Source organism: Oncorhynchus clarkii, unplaced genomic scaffold (genome assembly GCF_045791955.1).
Source record: "Oncorhynchus clarkii lewisi isolate Uvic-CL-2024 unplaced genomic scaffold, UVic_Ocla_1.0 unplaced_contig_5072_pilon_pilon, whole genome shotgun sequence".
Lineage (NCBI taxonomy): Eukaryota > Metazoa > Chordata > Actinopteri > Salmoniformes > Salmonidae > Oncorhynchus > Oncorhynchus clarkii.
The window spans coordinates 2837-20920 of NW_027258352.1; the positions used below are offsets into that span (position 1 = coordinate 2837).

Consider the following 18084-nt stretch of genomic DNA (forward strand, 5'->3'; position numbering starts at 1 on the left):
CTACTCTTTTTTCAAATATCTTTCTACTGTTGTTTTATTTCTTTACCTACACACACACACACACACGCACACACACACACACACACACACACACACACACACACACACACACACACACACCTTTTTTTTGGCACCATTGGTTAGAGCCTGTAAGTAAGCAGGTCTACTACACCTGTTGTATTAGGCGCACGTGACAAATAAACTTTGAGACTACACCTAATCTATACAGACTACACCTAATCTATACAGACTACACCTAATCTATACAGACTACACCTAATCTATACAGCACCAACAGACTACACCTAATCTATACAGCACCAACAGACTACACCTAATCTATACAGCACCAACAGACTACACCTAATCTATACAGCACCAACAGACTACACCTAATCTATACAGACTACACCTAATCTATACAGCACCAACAGGCTACACCTAATCTATACAGCACCAACAGACTACACCTAATCTATACAGCACCAACAGACTACACCTAATCTATACAGCACCAACAGACTACACCTAATCTATACAGACTACACCTAATCTATACAGCACCAACAGACTACACCTAATCTATACAGCACCAACAGACTACACCTAATCTATACAGACTACACCTAATCTATACAGCACCAACAGGCTACACCTAATCTATACAGCACCAACAGACTACACCTAATCTATACAGACTACACCTAATCTATACAGCACCAACAGACTACACCTAATCTATACAGCACCAACAGACTACACCTAATCTATACCTCACCAACAGACCTGGGACAACAGACTACACCTAATCTATACAGACTACACCTAATCTATACAGACTACACCTAATCTATACAGCACCAACAGACCTGGGACAACAGACTACACCTAATCTATACAGACTACACCTAATCTATACAGACTACACCTAATCTATACCTCACCAACAGACCTGGGACAACAGACTACACCTAATCTATACAGACTACACCTAATCTATACAGACTACACCTAATCTATACAACACCAACAGACTACACCTAATCTATACAGACTACACCTAATCTATACAGACTACACCTAATCTATACAACACCAACAGACTACACCTAATCTATACAGACTACACCTAATCTATACAACACCAACAGACTACACCTAATCTATACAGACTACACCTAATCTATACAGGCTACACCTAATCTATACAACACCAACAGACTACACCTAATCTATACAACACCAACAGGCTACACCTAATCTATACAGCACCAACAGACTACACCTAATCTATACAACACCAACAGGCTACACCTAATCTATACAGCACCAACAGACTACACCTAATCTATACAGACTACACCTAATCTATACAGCACCAACAGGCTACACCTAATCTATACAGCACCAACAGACTACACCTAATCTATACAACACCAACAGACTACACCTAATCTATACAGCACCAACAGACTACACCTAATCTATACAGCACCAACAGACTACACCTAATCTATACAGCACCAACAGACCTGGGACAAACAGACTACACCTAATCTATACAGACTACACCTAATCTATACAACACCAACAGACTACACCTAATCTATACAGACTACACCTAATCTATACAGCACCAACAGACCTGGGACAACAGACTACACCTAATCTATACAGCACCAACAGACTACACCTAATCTATACCTCACCAACAGACTACACCTAATCTATACAGCACCAACAGACTACACCTAATCTATACAGACTACACCTAATCTATACAGCACCAACAGACTACACCTAATCTATACAACACCAACAGACCTGGGACAACAGACTACACCTAATCTATACAGCACCAACAGACTACACCTAATCTATACCTCACCAACAGACTACACCTAATCTATACAGCACCAACAGACTACACCTAATCTATACAGCACCAACAGACTACACCTAATCTATACAGCACCAACATACTATACCTAATCTATACAGCACCAACAGACTACACCTAATCTATACAGCACCAACAGACTACACCTAATCTATACAACACCAACAGGCTACACCTAATCTATACAGCACCAACAGACTACACCTAATCTATACAGACTACACCTAATCTATACAGCACCAACAGGCTACACCTAATCTATACAGCACCAACAGACTACACCTAATCTATACAACACCAACAGACTACACCTAATCTATACAGCACCAACAGACTACACCTAATCTATACAGCACCAACAGACTACACCTAATCTATACAGCACCAACAGACCTGGGACAACAGACTACACCTAATCTATACAGCACCAACAGACTACACCTAATCTATACAGACTACACCTAATCTATACAGCACCAACAGACTACACCTAATCTATACAGCACCAACAGACTACACCTAATCTATACAACACCAACAGACCTGGGACAACAGACTACACCTAATCTATACAGCACCAACAGACTACACCTAATCTATACCTCACCAACAGACTACACCTAATCTATACAGCACCAACAGACTACACCTAATCTATACAGCACCAACAGACTACACCTAATCTATACAGACTACACCTAATCTATACAGCACCAACAGACTACACCTAATCTATACAGCACCAACAGACTACACCTAATCTATACAGCACCAACAGACTACACCTAATCTATACAGCACCAACAGACTACACCTAATCTATACAGCACCAACAGACTACACCTAATCTATACAGCACCAACAGACTACACCTACTCTATACAGCACCAACAGACTACACCTAATCTATACAGACTACACCTAATCTATACAGCACCAACAGACTACACCTAATTTATCCCTGTGTTGTCTGTTCTTGTTTCCAGGGCTGTCTGATTCTGAGTGATGAGCTGAACCACACCTCGCTGATCTTGGGGGCCAGGTTGTCAGGGGCAACTATTTGGGTGTTTAAGCACAACAGTAAGTAGACATACTCTCAAACTAAAGTACTCAAACCCAACACATCTCTCTGCTCAAACCCCAAACCATATCTCTGCTCAAACCCCAACACATCTCTCTGCTCAAACCCCAACACATCTCTCTGCTCAAACCCCAAACCATCTCTCTGCTCAAACCGAAACACATCTCTCTGCTCAAACCCCAAACCATCTCTCTGCTCAAACCCCAAACCATCTCTCTGCTCAAACCCCAAACCATCTCTCTGCTCAAACCCCAACACATCTCTCTGCTCAAACCCCAACACATCTCTCTGCTCAAACCCCAAACCATCTCTCTGTTCAAACCCCAACACATCTCTCTGCTCAAACCCCAAACCATCTCTCTGCTCAAACCCCAAACCATCTCTCTGCTCAAACCCCAACACATCTCTCTGCTCAAACCCCAACACATCTCTCTCTGTTTTGTGGTGGAAGACTCATTCTGATTGGTTGGTCCAGGCTCCCCATTAGCTGGCCCTATACCCTCCCAGGCCATCCATGGCTGCACCCCTGCCCAGTCATGTGAAATCCATGGATTGGGGCCTAATTAATTTATTACAATTGACTGCTTTCCTCATATGAACTGTAGGAAAATCTTTGAAATTGTTGCACGTTGAGTTGACATTCTGGTTCACTGTAGACACCTCACATCTCTTAGAGGAAAACGGTGCTATCCTCTCCCCAGGTGTCCAATGTGTTCTTTGTTCGGCTGGGTGATGTTGTTGGGTAGAAACATGGTTGAGATTGGCACTTTATTAACTATGGTTTTGACCAGGGCTCTGTAGGGAACAGGGTGCCTTTCAGCCGTCATCTCCCTCTCGGTACAGTAGACAAGACAGATGAGTTTATCAGACGTCTGCTGTAAACCTCGGTCTGTAATGTGTCCTGATTGGTACAAGCAGAACCAGTTAATTAAGGGGGCTGCCCTCGGGGCCTCAGAGCAGCCTCACAGCAGACCTGTCCCCGCAGGGACTCTGACTGAGCTGAAGCCTCAGGCACCAGCTGACCCCCCCCCCCACCCCACCCCTCCTCCACTACCATATCTCTCCTCCGTCCATGTCCATCCAACACTGGACTGAGTGAAACACAGGCTGAGATTCAATATGGTTAACACATGGGTCTACTACTGAAGTGGACATTTGTTACAGTTCAGTCTGTCAGCAATGGGACTTTTTTTTAAATGATTATACACGCCACAATGTTTACAATGTATGCCCGACAACGCCCCACAACACCCCACAACGCCCCACAACGCCCCACTACGCCCCACTACGCCCCACAACGCCCCACTACGCCCCACAACGCCCCACTACGCCCCACTACGCCCCACTACGCCCCACAACGCCCCACAACGCCCCACAACACCCCACAATGCCCCACTACACCCCACAACGCCCCACAACGCCCCACTACGCCCCACAACGCCCCACAACACCCCACAACGCCCCACAACGCCCCACAACGCCCCACAACGCCCCACAACGCCCCACAACGCCCCACTACACCCCACAACGCCCCACTACACCCCACAACGCCCCACTACGCCCCATTGGCATTGTGATTGTGATTGAATTGGTGTGTAAAGGTTTTGATCCACTGGCCACTGTGGCAGGTAGATAAAAAATATATACCAGCCACATTTTTACCAGTCAATATATATATATATATATTCATAATTATTATATATATTTTTTCCTTCATAATTATTATATATATTTTTTCCTTCATAATTATTATATATATTTTTAAATGTATTAGCATGCTTTTTGTTTCAAAAACAATATATATATATATATTACTACACTCAACAACAATATAAACACAACATGCAACAATTTTAATGATTTTCCTGAGTTACAGTTCAGATAAGGAAATCAGTCAATTGAAATCAATTCATTAGGTCCTAATCTATAGATTTCAAATGACTGGGCAGGGGCACAGCCATGGGTGGGCCTGAGAGGGCATAGACCCACCCACTTGGCAGCCAAGCCCACCCACTGTGGAGCCAGGCCCAGCCAATCAGAATGCATTTTTCCCCACAAAAGGTGTTTTTTACAGACAGAAATTCTCCTCAGAACCCCCACCCCTTCCTTTAGTGTAGAACGAAGTAATGGGGATATATTGCTGAATTTCATTTCATTTTTTTGTGACCTGCGTCTTTCAAACAATGTATGTTCAAATAAACAATAGTAAAAACAGATTAAATAATTCTACAATCAAGAATCATCCAGTCTGCCACAAAATGCTGAGTGATACGGTTTAATTAATTATAGATCAGGTCTAAGTAAATAAAAACAAGGTGTACACATGATGTGCTCCTAAAGTAGAAATGTAAAAACTCACAAATAAATCCAGGCGAACAATGACTCAACGTTTTTATTCTGGGGAGCGATCCATCAAACGCAATCATTAGCTGGGACAAATATTTCCAGCTGGCACCTTTTTAAAGGGGGACAGGTCGTTACCGGGGTAACTCGAACACTCGCTTGTCTGCGACGAAGAAGAAGAAGAAGAAGAATCTCCCAACTGCGATGACTCCCGAGCAGCAACTCAAACTAACATTGAAACAACAACCAAAGCGTTTGAACAAAACGATGCAACTAGCCAGAATAAAGTCAGACTTTTTAGTAGTAGCCTTTCAGGTTAATACGACCAACGTCTACAATGTGGTCTTTGGATAAATAAAAATAACGGTTCCCAAATGCTGTGTGTGAAAACGGGTCTGGTGAAATAGACGTTCTTATCCGCCAATGACAAAATCTACCCGCATATGTACCCGCATATGGTTAATTTCCAGCCCTGCCCATCACCTAGTCTGAGAGGCTTGACTCGCGAAGGTGGCCTGTCTCTGTTTGTGTGTCTCTCTGTGTGTAGGAAACCGTGTGTCTCTCTGTGTGTGTAGGAAACTGTGTGTCTCTCTGTGTGTGTAGGAAACTGTGTGTCTCTCTGTGTGTGTAGGAAACTGTGTGTCTCTCTGTGTGTGTAGGAAACTGTGTGTCTCTCTGTGTGTAGGAAACCGTGTGTCTCTCTGTGTGTGTAGGAAACTGTGTCTCTCTGTGTGTAGGAAACTGTAGTGTCTCTCTATCTCTGTGTGTGTAAGAAACTGTGTGTCTCTCTGTGTGTAGGACACTGTGTGTCTCTCTGTGTGTAGGAAACCGTGTGTCTCTCTGTGTGTGTAGGAAACTGTGTCTCTCTGTGTGTAGGAAACTGTGTGTCTCTCTATCTCTGTGTGTTGGAAACTGTGTGTCTCTCTGTGTGTAGGACACTGTATGTCTCTCTGTGTGTAGGAAACTGTGTGTCTCTCTGTGTGTAGGAAACTTTGTGTCTCTCTGTGTGTGTAGGAAACTGTTTGTCTCTCTGTGTGTAGGAAACTGTGTGTCTCTCTATCTCTGTGTGTGTAAGAAACTGTGTGTTTCTCTGTGTGTGTAGTAAACTGTGTGTCTCTCTGTGTGTGTGTGTGTGTGTGTGTGTGTGTGTGTGTGTGTGTGTGTGTGTGTGTGTGTGTGTGTGTTTAGGAAACGGTGTGTCTATGTGTGTGTAGGAAACTGTGTGTCTCTCTATCTCTGTGTGTGTAGGAAACTGTGTGTCTATCTGTGTGTAGGAAACTGTGTGTCTCTCTATCTCTGTGTGTGTAGGAAACGGTGTGTTTCTCTGTGTGTAGGAAACTGTGTGTGTCTCTCTGTGTGTGTAGTAATCTGTGTGTCTCTCTAGCAGATAGACAGAGAAACAGGCTGTGGTGTAGGTACCTGTTCTTAATATTTAGATGACTTTTGGTATTTACAGTGGTACTGTGGAATAGAGTTCCATGTAGTCATGGCTCTGTGTAGTACTGTGGAATAGAGTTCCATGTAGTCATGGCTCTATGTAGTACTGTGGAATAGAGTTCCATGTAGTCATGACTCTATGTAGTACTGTGGAATAGAGTTCCATGTAGTCATGACTCTATGTAGTACTGTGGAATAGAGTTCCATGTAGTCATGGCTCTATGTGGTACTGTGGAATAGAGTTCCATGTAGTCATGGCTCTATGTAGTACTGTGGAATAGAGTTCCATGTAGTCATGGCTCTATGTAGTACTGTGGAATAGAGTTCCATGTAGTCATGGCTCTATGTAGTACTGTGGAATAGAGTTCCATGTAGTCATGGCTCTATGTAGTACTGTGGAATAGAGTTCCATGTAGTCATGGCTCTATGTAGTACTGTGGAATAGAGTTCCATGTAGTCATGGCTCTATGTAGTACTGTGGAATAGAGTTCCATGTAGTCATGGCTCTATGTAGTACTGTGGAATAGAGTTCAATGTAGTCATGGCTCTATGTAGTACTGTGGAATAGAGTTCCATGTAGTCATGGCTCTATGTAGTACTGTGGAATAGAGTTCCATGTAGTCATGGCTCTATGTAGTACTGTGGAATAGAGTTCCATGTAGTCATGGCTCTATGTAGTACTGTGGAATAGAGTTCAATGTAGTCATGGCTCTATGTAGTACTGTGGAATAGAGTTCCATGTAGTCATGGCTCTATGTGGTACTGTGGAATAGAGTTCCATGTAGTCATGGCTCTATGTAGTACTGTGGAATAGAGTTCCATGTAGTCATGGCTCTATGTAGTACTGTGTGCCTCCCATAGTCTGTTGTGGACTAGGGGACTGTGAAGAGACCTCTTGTGGCATGTCTTGTGGGATATCCACGGGTGTCTGAGCTGTGTGCTTGTAGATTAATGTTTATGTTTGTTTTGTTGCTGTCATGGTTTCTTATAGGTCAGGGCTGCCCAATCCTAGTCCTGAAGAGCCCGAAACACTTCTGGTTTGTGTTGCTACCTGGTAGTTAATTGCACTCACCTGGTGTCCCAGGTCTGAAATCAGTTCCCTGATTCGAGAGAAGAGGATGAAAACCAGAAGTGGGCCTCCAGGAGCCCACTTGGACAGTCCTGCTATAGGATTGGACAGTCCTGCTATAGGATTGGACAGTCCTGCTATAGGATTGGACAGTCCTGCTACAGGATTGGACAGTCCTGCTATAGGATTGGACAGTCCTGCTATAGGATTGGACAGTCCTGCTATAGGATTGGACAGTCCTGCTATAGGATTGGACAGTCCTGCTATAGGATTGGACAGTCCTGCTATAGGATTGGACAGTCCTGCTACAGGATTGGACAGTCCTGCTATAGATGCGTATGTCGTCGGTGTGACTTTTACCACTTTACCAAATAGAGTTAATCAACACTGCCATCTAGTGGTAAAACCGCGCTAACTGCAGTATCAATCCCTTCTAGAAACCCATGCATTTATCCAACAATTCTTACAGTGCAACAATGTATGATCCCTGCATAATTAAACCCACAGTCGTTCTCTTGCCAACACAGCTATATATCCACTACTGGTCATTTCCCAGAGACCTCCACACTAGGCTCAGTCAGCAAAATAAGAAGAATTTGGTCAGTGCTCATGTTTGTCCTATTTCACACAAGTACAAGTGTATATTAATATGTGTGTGTGAATTCAAAATGTTTTTTTTCTTCATATCCCAATTCCCCCTGAGTCACCGTCAAAAAATGTGTTCCTATTCTTCTCTATGTAGTCCACTATGTAGTCCACTATGTAGGGAACACTATATAGGGAACACTATACAGGGAACACTATGTAGGGAGCACTATGTAGGGAACACTATGTAGGGAACACTATGTAGGGAACACTATGTAGGGAACACTATGTAGGGAACACTATGTAGGTAACACTATGTAGGGAACACTATACAGGAAACACTATGTAGGGAACACTATACAGGGAACACTATGTAGGGAACACTATACAGGGAACACTATACAGGGAACACTATACAGGGAACACTATGTAGGGAACACTATGTAGGGAACACTATGTAGGTAACACTATGTAGGGAACACTATGTAGGGAACACTATGTAGGTAACACTATGTAGGGAACACTATGTAGGGAACACTATGTAGGTAACACTATGTAGGTAACACTATGTAGGGAACACTATACAGGGAACACTATGTAGGGAACACTATGTAGGGAACACTATGTAGGGAACACTATACAGGGAACACTATGTAGGGAACACTATGTAGGGAACACTATGTAGGTAACACTATGTAGGGAACACTATGTAGGGAACACTATGTAGGTAACACTATGTAGGGAACACTATGTAGGGAACACTATGTAGGGAACACTATGTAGGTAACACTATGTAGGTAACACTATGTAGGTAACACTATGTAGGGAACACTATACAGGGAACACTATGTAGGGAACACTATACAGGGAACACTATGTAGGGAACACTATACAGGGAACACTATGTAGGTAACACTATGTAGGTAACACTATACAGGGAACACTATGTAGGGAACACTATACAGGGAACACTATGTAGGGAACACTATGTAGGGAACACTATGTAGGGAACACTATGTAGGTAACACTATGTAGGTAACACTATGTAGGGAACACTATACAGGGAACACTATGTAGGGAACACTATACAGGGAACACTATGTAGGGAACACTATACAGGGAACACTATGTAGGGAACACTATGTAGGGAACACTATGTAGGGAACACTATGTAGGGAACACTATAAAGGGAACACTATGTAGGGAACACTATATAGGGAACACTATGTAGGGAACACTATAAAGGGAACACTATGTAGGGAACACTATACAGGGAACACTATGTAGGGAACACTATGTAGGGAACACTATGTAGGGAACACTATATAGGGAACACTATGTAGGGAACACTATGTAGGGAACACTATGTAGGGAACACTATGTAGGTAACACTATGTAGGGAACACTATGTAGGGAACACTATGTAGGGAACACTATGTAGGGAACACTATGTAGGTAACACTATGTAGGTAACACTATGTAGGGAACACTATGTAGGGAACACTATGTAGGTAACACTATGTAGGTAACACTATGTAGGTAACACTATACAGGGAACACTATGTAGGGAACACTATACAGGGAACACTATACAGGGAACACTATGTAGGGAACACTATGTAGGGAACACTATGTAGGGAACACTATGTAGGTAACACTATGTAGGTAACACTATGTAGGGAACACTATACAGGGAACACTATGTAGGGAACACTATACAGGGAACACTATGTAGGGAACACTATACAGGGAACACTATGTAGGGAACACTATGTAGGGAACACTATGTAGGGAACACTATGTAGGGAACACTATGTAGGTAACACTATGTAGGTAACACTATGTAGGTAACACTATACAGGGAACACTATGTAGGGAACACTATACAGGGAACACTATACAGGGAACACTATGTAGGGAACACTATGTAGGGAACACTATGTAGGTAACACTATGTAGGTAACACTATGTAGGGAACACTATACAGGGAACACTATGTAGGGAACACTATACAGGGAACACTATGTAGGGAACACTATACAGGGAACACTATGTAGGGAACACTATGTAGGGAACACTATAAAGGGAACACTATGTAGGGAACACTATATAGGGAACACTATGTAGGGAACACTATAAAGGGAACACTATGTAGGGAACACTATACAGGGAACACTATGTAGGGAACACTATGTAGGGAACACTATATAGGTAAAAGTAAATAGGGAACACTATAAAGGGAACACTATGTAGGGAACACTATGTAGGGAACACTATGTAGGGAACACTATGTAGGGAACACTATGTAGGGAACACTATAAAGGGAACACTATGTAGGGAACACTATGTAGGGGACACTATGTAGGGAACACTATACAGGGAACACTATACAGGGAACACTATGTAGGTAACACTATGTAGGGAACACTATACAGGGAACACTATACAGGGAACACTATACAGGGAACACTATACAGGGAACACTATGTAGGTAACACTATGTAGGGAACACTATACAGGGAACACTATACAGGGAACACTATGTAGGGAACACTATGTAGGGAACACTATACAGGGAACACTATGTAGGGAACACTATGTAGGGAACACTATGTAGGGAACACTATATAGGTAAAAGTAAATAGGGAACACTATAAAGGGAACACTATGTAGGGAACACTATGTAGGGAACACTATGTAGGGAACACTATGTAGGGAACACTATGTAGGGAACACTATGTAGGTAACACTATGTATGGAACACTATAAAGGGAACACTATGTAGGGAACACTATGTAGGGGACACTATGTAGGGAACACTATACAGGGAACACTATACAGGGAACACTATGTAGGTAACACTATGTAGGGAACACTATACAGGGAACACTATACAGGGAACACTATACAGGGAACACTATACAGGGAACACTATGTAGGTAACACTATGTAGGGAACACTATACAGGGAACACTATGTAGGGAACACTATGTAGGGAACACTATACAGGGAACACTATGTAGGGAACACTATGTAGGGAACACTATACAGGGAACACTATACAGGGAACACTATGTAGGGAACACTATGTAGTGAACACTATGTAGGGAATACTATGTAGGGAACACTATGTAGGGAACACTATGTAGGGAACACTATGTAGGTAACACTATACAGGGAACACTATGTAGGGAACACTATGTAGGGAACACTATACAGGGAACACTATGTAGGTAACACTATACAGGGAACACTATAAAGGGAACACTATGTAGGGAACACTATGTAGGGAACACTATGTAGGGAACACTATAAAGGGAACACTATGTAGGTAACACTATGTAGGGAACACTATGTAGGGAACACTATGTAGGGAACACTATGTAGGTAACACTATGTAGGTAACACTATGTAGGGAACACTATGTAGGGAACACTATGTAGGTAACACTATGTAGGTAACACTATGTAGGTAACACTATACAGGGAACACTATGTAGGGAACACTATACGGGGAACACTATACGGGGAACACTATGTAGGGAACACTATGTAGGGAACACTATAAAGGGAACACTATGTAGGGAACACTATGTAGGGGACACTATGTAGGGAACACTATGTAGGGAACACTATGTAGGGAACACTATGTAGGGAACACTATTTAGGGGACACTATGTAGGGAACACTATGTAGGGAACACTATGTAGGGAACACTATGTAGGTAACACTATGTAGGGAACACTATGTAGGGAACACTATGTAGGGAACACTATGTAGGGAACACTATACAGGGAACACTATGTAGGGAACACTATGTAGGGAACACTATGTAGGGAACACTATGTAGGGAACACTATGTAGGGGACACTATGTAGGGAACACTATGTAGGGAACACTATGTAGGTAACACTATGTAGGGAACACTATGTAGGGAACACTATTTAGGGAACACTATGTAGGTAACACTATGTAGGGAACACTATGTAGGGAACACTATGTAGGGAACACTATGTAGGGAACACTATGTAGGGAACACTATGTAGGGAACACTATGTAGGGAACACTATGTAGGGAACACTATGTAGGTAACACTATGTAGGGAACACTATGTAGGGAACACTATGTAGGTAACACTATGTAGGGAACACTATGTAGGGAACACTATGTAGGGAACACTATGTAGGTAACACTATGTAGGGAACACTATGTAGGGAACACTATGTAGGGAACACTATAAAGGGAACACTATGTAGGGGACACTATGTAGGGTACACTATGTAGGGAGCACTATACAGGGAACACTATGTAGGGAACACTATGTAGGGAACACTATGTAGGGAACACTATACAGGGAACACTATGCAGGGAACACTATGTAGGGAACACTATGTAGGGAACACTATGTAGGGAACACTATGTAGGGAATACTATGTAGGGAACACTATGTAGGTAACACTATGTAGGGAACACTATGTAGGGAACACTATGTAGGGAACACTATGTAGGTAACACTATGTAGGGAACACTATGTAGGGAACACTATGTAGGGAATAGGGTGCTATTTGGAATGGTGTCAGTATTTGCTGCAGTTAAAGTTGTTATTTAGCCTCTTGTTGTCTTGGTACTTCCTGTTGTGGTCGATAAGCAGGTGTTGTCTTGGTACTTCCTGTTGTGGTCCATAAGGTGTTGTCTTGGTATTTCCTGTTGTGGTCCATAAGATGTTGTCTTGGTATTTCCTGTTGTGGTCCATAAGAAGATGTAGCCTCTCTACTGTATATAGCCTCTCTACTGTATATAGCCTTGCTACTGTATATAACCTCTCTACTGTATATAGCCTCTCTACTTTTATAGCCTCTCTACTGTATATAGCCTCTCTATTGTATATAGCCTCTCTACTTTTATAGCCTCGCTACTGTATATAGCCTCGCTATTGTATATAGCCTCTCTACTGTATATAGCCTCGCTACTGTATACAACCTCTCTACTGTATAAAGTCTCTCTACTGTATATAGCCTCGCTACTGTATATAGCCTCGCTATTGTATATAGCCTCTCTACTGTATATAGCCTCTCTACTGTATATAGCCTCTCTACTGTATATAACCTCTCTACTGTATACAACCTCTCTACTGTATATAGTCTCTCTACTGTATATAGCCTCGCTACTGTATATAGCCTCGCTATTGTATATAGCCTCTCTACTGTATATAGCCTCTCTACTGTATATAGCCTCTCTACTGTATATAGCCTCACTACTGTATATAGCCTCTCTACTGTATATAGCCTCTCTACTGTATATAGCCTCACTACTGTATATAGCCTCTCTACTGTATATAGCCTCACTACTGTATATAGCCTCTCTACTGTATATAGCCTCTCTACTGTATATAGCCTCTCTACTGTATATAGCCTCTCTACTGTATATAACCTCTCTACTGTATATAGCCTCTCTACTGTATATAACCTCTCTACTGTATATAGCCTCTACTGTATATAATCTCTCTACTGTATATAGCCCCTCTACTGTATATAGCCTCGCTACTGTATATAGCCTCGCTACTGTATATAGCCTCTCTACTGTATATAACCTCTCTACTGTATGTAGCCTCTCTACTGTATATAGCCTTGCTACTGTATATAGCCTCTTTACTGTATATAGCCTCTCTACTTTATATAGCCTCTCTACTGTATATAGCCTCTCTACTGTATATAGCCTCTCTACTGTATATAGCCTCTCTACTGTATATAGCCTCTCTACTGTATATAGCCTCTCTACTGTATATAGCCTCTCTACTGTATGTAGCCTCTCTACTGTTTATAGCCTCTATACTGTATATAGCCTCTCTACTGTATATAACCTCTCTACTGTATATAGCCTCTCTACTGTATATTACCTCTCTACTGTATATAGCCTCTCTACTGTTTATAGCCTCTCTACTGTATATAGCCTCTCTACTGTATATAGCCTCTCTACTGTATATAGCCTCTCTACTGTCTATAGCCTCTCTACTGTATATAACCTCTCTACTGTATATAGCCTCTCTACTGTATATAGCCTCTCTACTGTATATAGCCTCTCTACTGTATATAGCCTCTCTACTGTATATAACCTCTCTACTGTATATAGCCTCTCTACTGTATATAGCCTCTCTACTGTATATAGCCTCTCTACTGTATATAGCCTCTCTACTGTATATAGCCTCTCTACTGTATATAACCTCTCTACTGTATATCACCTCTCTGTATATAGCCTCTCTACTGTTTATAGCCTCTCTACTGTATATAGCCTCTCTACTGTCTATAGCCTCTCTACTGTATATAGCCTCTCTACTGTATATAGCCTCTCTACTGTATAAAGCCTCTCTACTGTATATAACCTCTCTACTGTATGTAGCCTCTCTACTGTATATAGCCTCTCTGCTGTATATAACCTCTCTACTGTATATAGCCTCTCTACTGTATATAGCCTCTCTACTGTATATAGCCTCTCTACTGTATATAGCCTCTCTACTGTATATAGCCTCTCTACTGTATATAGTCTGTCTTTTTACTGTTGTTTTATTTCTTTACCTACCTATTGTTCACCTAATACCTTGTTTGCACTATTGGTTAGAGCCTGTAAGTAAGAATTTAACTGTAAGGTCTACTACACCTGTTGTATTCAGCATTTCACTGTGGGGTCTACTACACCTGTTGTATTCAGCATTTAACTGTACGGTCTACTACACCTGTTGTATTCAGCATTTAACTGTAAGGTCTACCCACACCTGTTGTATTCAGCATTTAACTGTAAGGTCTACCCACACCTGTTGTATTCAGCATTTAACTGTAAGGTCTACCCACACCTGTTGTATTCAGCATTTCACTGTAAGGTCTACCCACACCTGTTGTATTCGACACAGGTGACAAATAAACTTTGATTTGATTTGAGATATAAAACACTGTACTCTGGTCCATAAGATGGTGTTGCTGGCAGTTTAAACACTGTACTCTGCACGTGATCTGCCTGCCCTGTGGTTCGGGTGCTGCTTATTATGGGATGCAACACCGCGGGGAGTCTGTAGTTTTATTTATGTGGTGCTAATTTTCAACTATTGCGTATTTGTGGTTGCATTGTTGTGTATTTTCAGACTTGTTTCTCTATCTCTCTTTGTGTGTGTGTGTGTGTGTGTGTGTGTGTGTGTGTGTGTGTGTGTGTGTGTGTACACGTTTTACTTTACTTGTGAGTACCATAAGTCCTCACAAGAATAGTAAACCAACAAAACATTCTGAGAAGTGAGGACATTTTGCCAGGCTATTTTAGGCTTAGGGGTTAGGGGTTAGTTTTAGGGTTAGGGGTTAGGGTTAGGGTTAGGGTTAGGGGTTAGGGTTAGGGTTAGGGGTTAGTTTTAGGCTTAGGGGTTAGTTTTAGGGTTAGGGGTTAGTTTTAGGGTTAGGGGTTAGTTTTAGGCTTAGGGGTTAGTTTTAGGGTTAGGGGTTAGTTTTAGGGTTAGGGGTTAGTTTTAGGGTTAGGGATTAGTTTTAGGGTTAGGGGTTAGTTTTAGGCTTAGGGGTTAGTTTTAGGGTTAGGGGTTAGTTTTAGGGTTAGGGGTTAGGTTTAGGGTTAGGGGTTAGTTTTAGGGTTAGGGGTTAGTTTTAGGCTTAGGGGTTAGTTTTAGGGTTAGGGGTTAGTTTTAGGGTTAGGGGTTAGTTTTAGGGTTAGGGGTTAGTTTTCGGGTTAGGTTTAGGCTTAGGGGTTAGTTTTAGGGTTCGGGGTTAGTTTTAGGGTTAGGGGTTAGTTTTAGGGTTAGGGGTTAGTTTTAGGGTTAGGGGTTAGTTTTAGGGTTAGGGGTTAGTTTTAGGGTTAGGGGTTAGTTTTAGGCTTAGGGGTTAGTTTTAGGGTTAGGGGTTAGTTTTAGGGTTAGGGGTTAGGTTTAGGCTTAGGGGTTAGTTTTAGGGTTCGGCTTAGTTTTAGGCTTAGGGGTTAGTTTTAGGCTTAGGGGTTAGGTTTAGGCTTAGGGGTTAGGTTTAGGCTTAGGGGTTAGTTTTAGGGTTAGGGATTAGTTTTAGGCTTAGGGGTTAGTTTTAGGGTTCGGCTTAGTTTTAGGCTTAGGGGTTAGGTTTAGGCTTAGGGGTTAGTTTTAGGGTTAGGGATTAGTTTTAGGCTTAGGGGTTAGTTTTAGGGTTCGGCTTAGTTTTAGGCTTAGGGGTTAGTTTTAGGGTTAGGGATTAGTTTTAGGGTTAGGGGTTAGTTTTAGGGTTAGGGGTTAGTTTTAGGGTTAGGGGTTAGTTTTAGGGTTAGGGGTTAGGTTTAGGCTTAGGGGTTAGTTTTAGGGTTAGGGGTTAGTTTTAGGGTTAGGGGTTAGTTTTAGGCTTAGGGGTTCGTTTTAGGGTTAGGGGTTAGTTTTGGGGTTAGGGGTTAGTTTTAGGTTTAGGGGTTAGTTTTAGGCTTAGGGGTTAGTTTTAGGGTTAGGGGTTAGTTTTAGGTTTAGGGGTTCGTTTTAGGGTTAGGGGTTAGTTTTAGAATTAGGGGTTAGTTTTAGGTTTAGGGGTTAGTTTTAGGGTTAGGGGTTAGTTTTAGGGTTAGGGGTTAGGTTTAGGCTTAGGGGTTAGTTTTAGGGTTCGGCTTAGTTTTAGGCTTAGGGGTTAGTTTTAGGCTTAGGGGTTAGGTTTAGGCTTAGGGGTTAGGTTTAGGCTTAGGGGTTAGTTTTAGGGTTAGGGATTAGTTTTAGGCTTAGGGGTTAGTTTTAGGGTTCGGCTTAGTTTTAGGCTTAGGGGTTAGGTTTAGGCTTAGGGGTTAGTTTTAGGGTTAGGGATTAGTTTTAGGCTTAGGGGTTAGTTTTAGGGTTCGGCTTAGTTTTAGGCTTAGGGGTTAGTTTTAGGGTTAGGGATTAGTTTTAGGGTTAGGGGTTAGTTTTAGGGTTAGGGGTTAGTTTTAGGGTTAGGGGTTAGTTTTAGGGTTAGGGGTTAGGTTTAGGCTTAGGGGTTAGTTTTAGGGTTAGGGGTTAGTTTTAGGGTTAGGGGTTAGTTTTAGTCTTAGGGGTTAGTTTTAGGGTTAGGGGTTAGTTTTGTGGTTAGGGGTTGGTTTTATGTTTAGGGGTTAGTTTTAGGCTTAGGGGTTAGTTTTAGGGTTAGGGGTTAGTTTTAGGTTTAGGGGTTCGTTTTAGGGTTAGGGGTTAGTTTTAGAATTAGGGGTTAGTTTTAGGTTTAGGGGTTAGTTTTAGGGTTAATGGTTAGTTTTAGGCTTAGGGGTTAGTTTTAGGCTTAGGGGTAAGTTTTAGGGTTAGGGGGTTAGTTTTAGGGTTAGGGGTTAGTTTTGTGCTTAGGTGTTAGTTTTAGGGTTAGGGGTTAGTTTTAGGGTTAGGGGTTAGGGAAAATAGGATTTTGAATGGGAATCATTCGTGTGTGTGTGTGTGTGTGTGTGTGTCCAAGACATGCAGAGCCTGGAGCGTCTGTTGAGGGAGGCGGTGTGTAGTGGGCAGCCTCGGACCCACCGGCCCTGGAGGAAGATCCTGATCATGGTGGAAGGAATCTACAGGTTAGTACACCTAATTATTCTCTGGGACAGTGGGCAGCTCTCTCTCTCTGTCTCTCTGTCTCTCTCTCTGTCTCTCTCTCTGTCTCTCCCGCTCTGTCTGTCTCTCTCTCTGTCTCCCTCTCTGTCTCTCTCTCTCTGTCTGTCTGTCTCT

General features: G+C 42.3%; 1 protein-coding gene across 1 annotated transcript in view; it reads left to right on the forward strand.

Moving 5' to 3' along the window:
* Window positions 1-2886: 2886 nt before the first annotated feature.
* LOC139396788 (serine palmitoyltransferase 3-like) overlaps window positions 2887-18084 on the forward strand; it is a gene marked incomplete at its 5' end in the record, with an annotated part of 35385 nt that continues 20187 nt past the window's right edge. Inside the window, 2 exons of the mRNA XM_071143701.1 lie at window positions 2887-2980; window positions 17828-17933. Of these exons, the coding sequence (XP_070999802.1) occupies window positions 2887-2980; window positions 17828-17933 (200 nt within the window). The remainder of the gene's footprint in view (window positions 2981-17827; window positions 17934-18084) is intronic.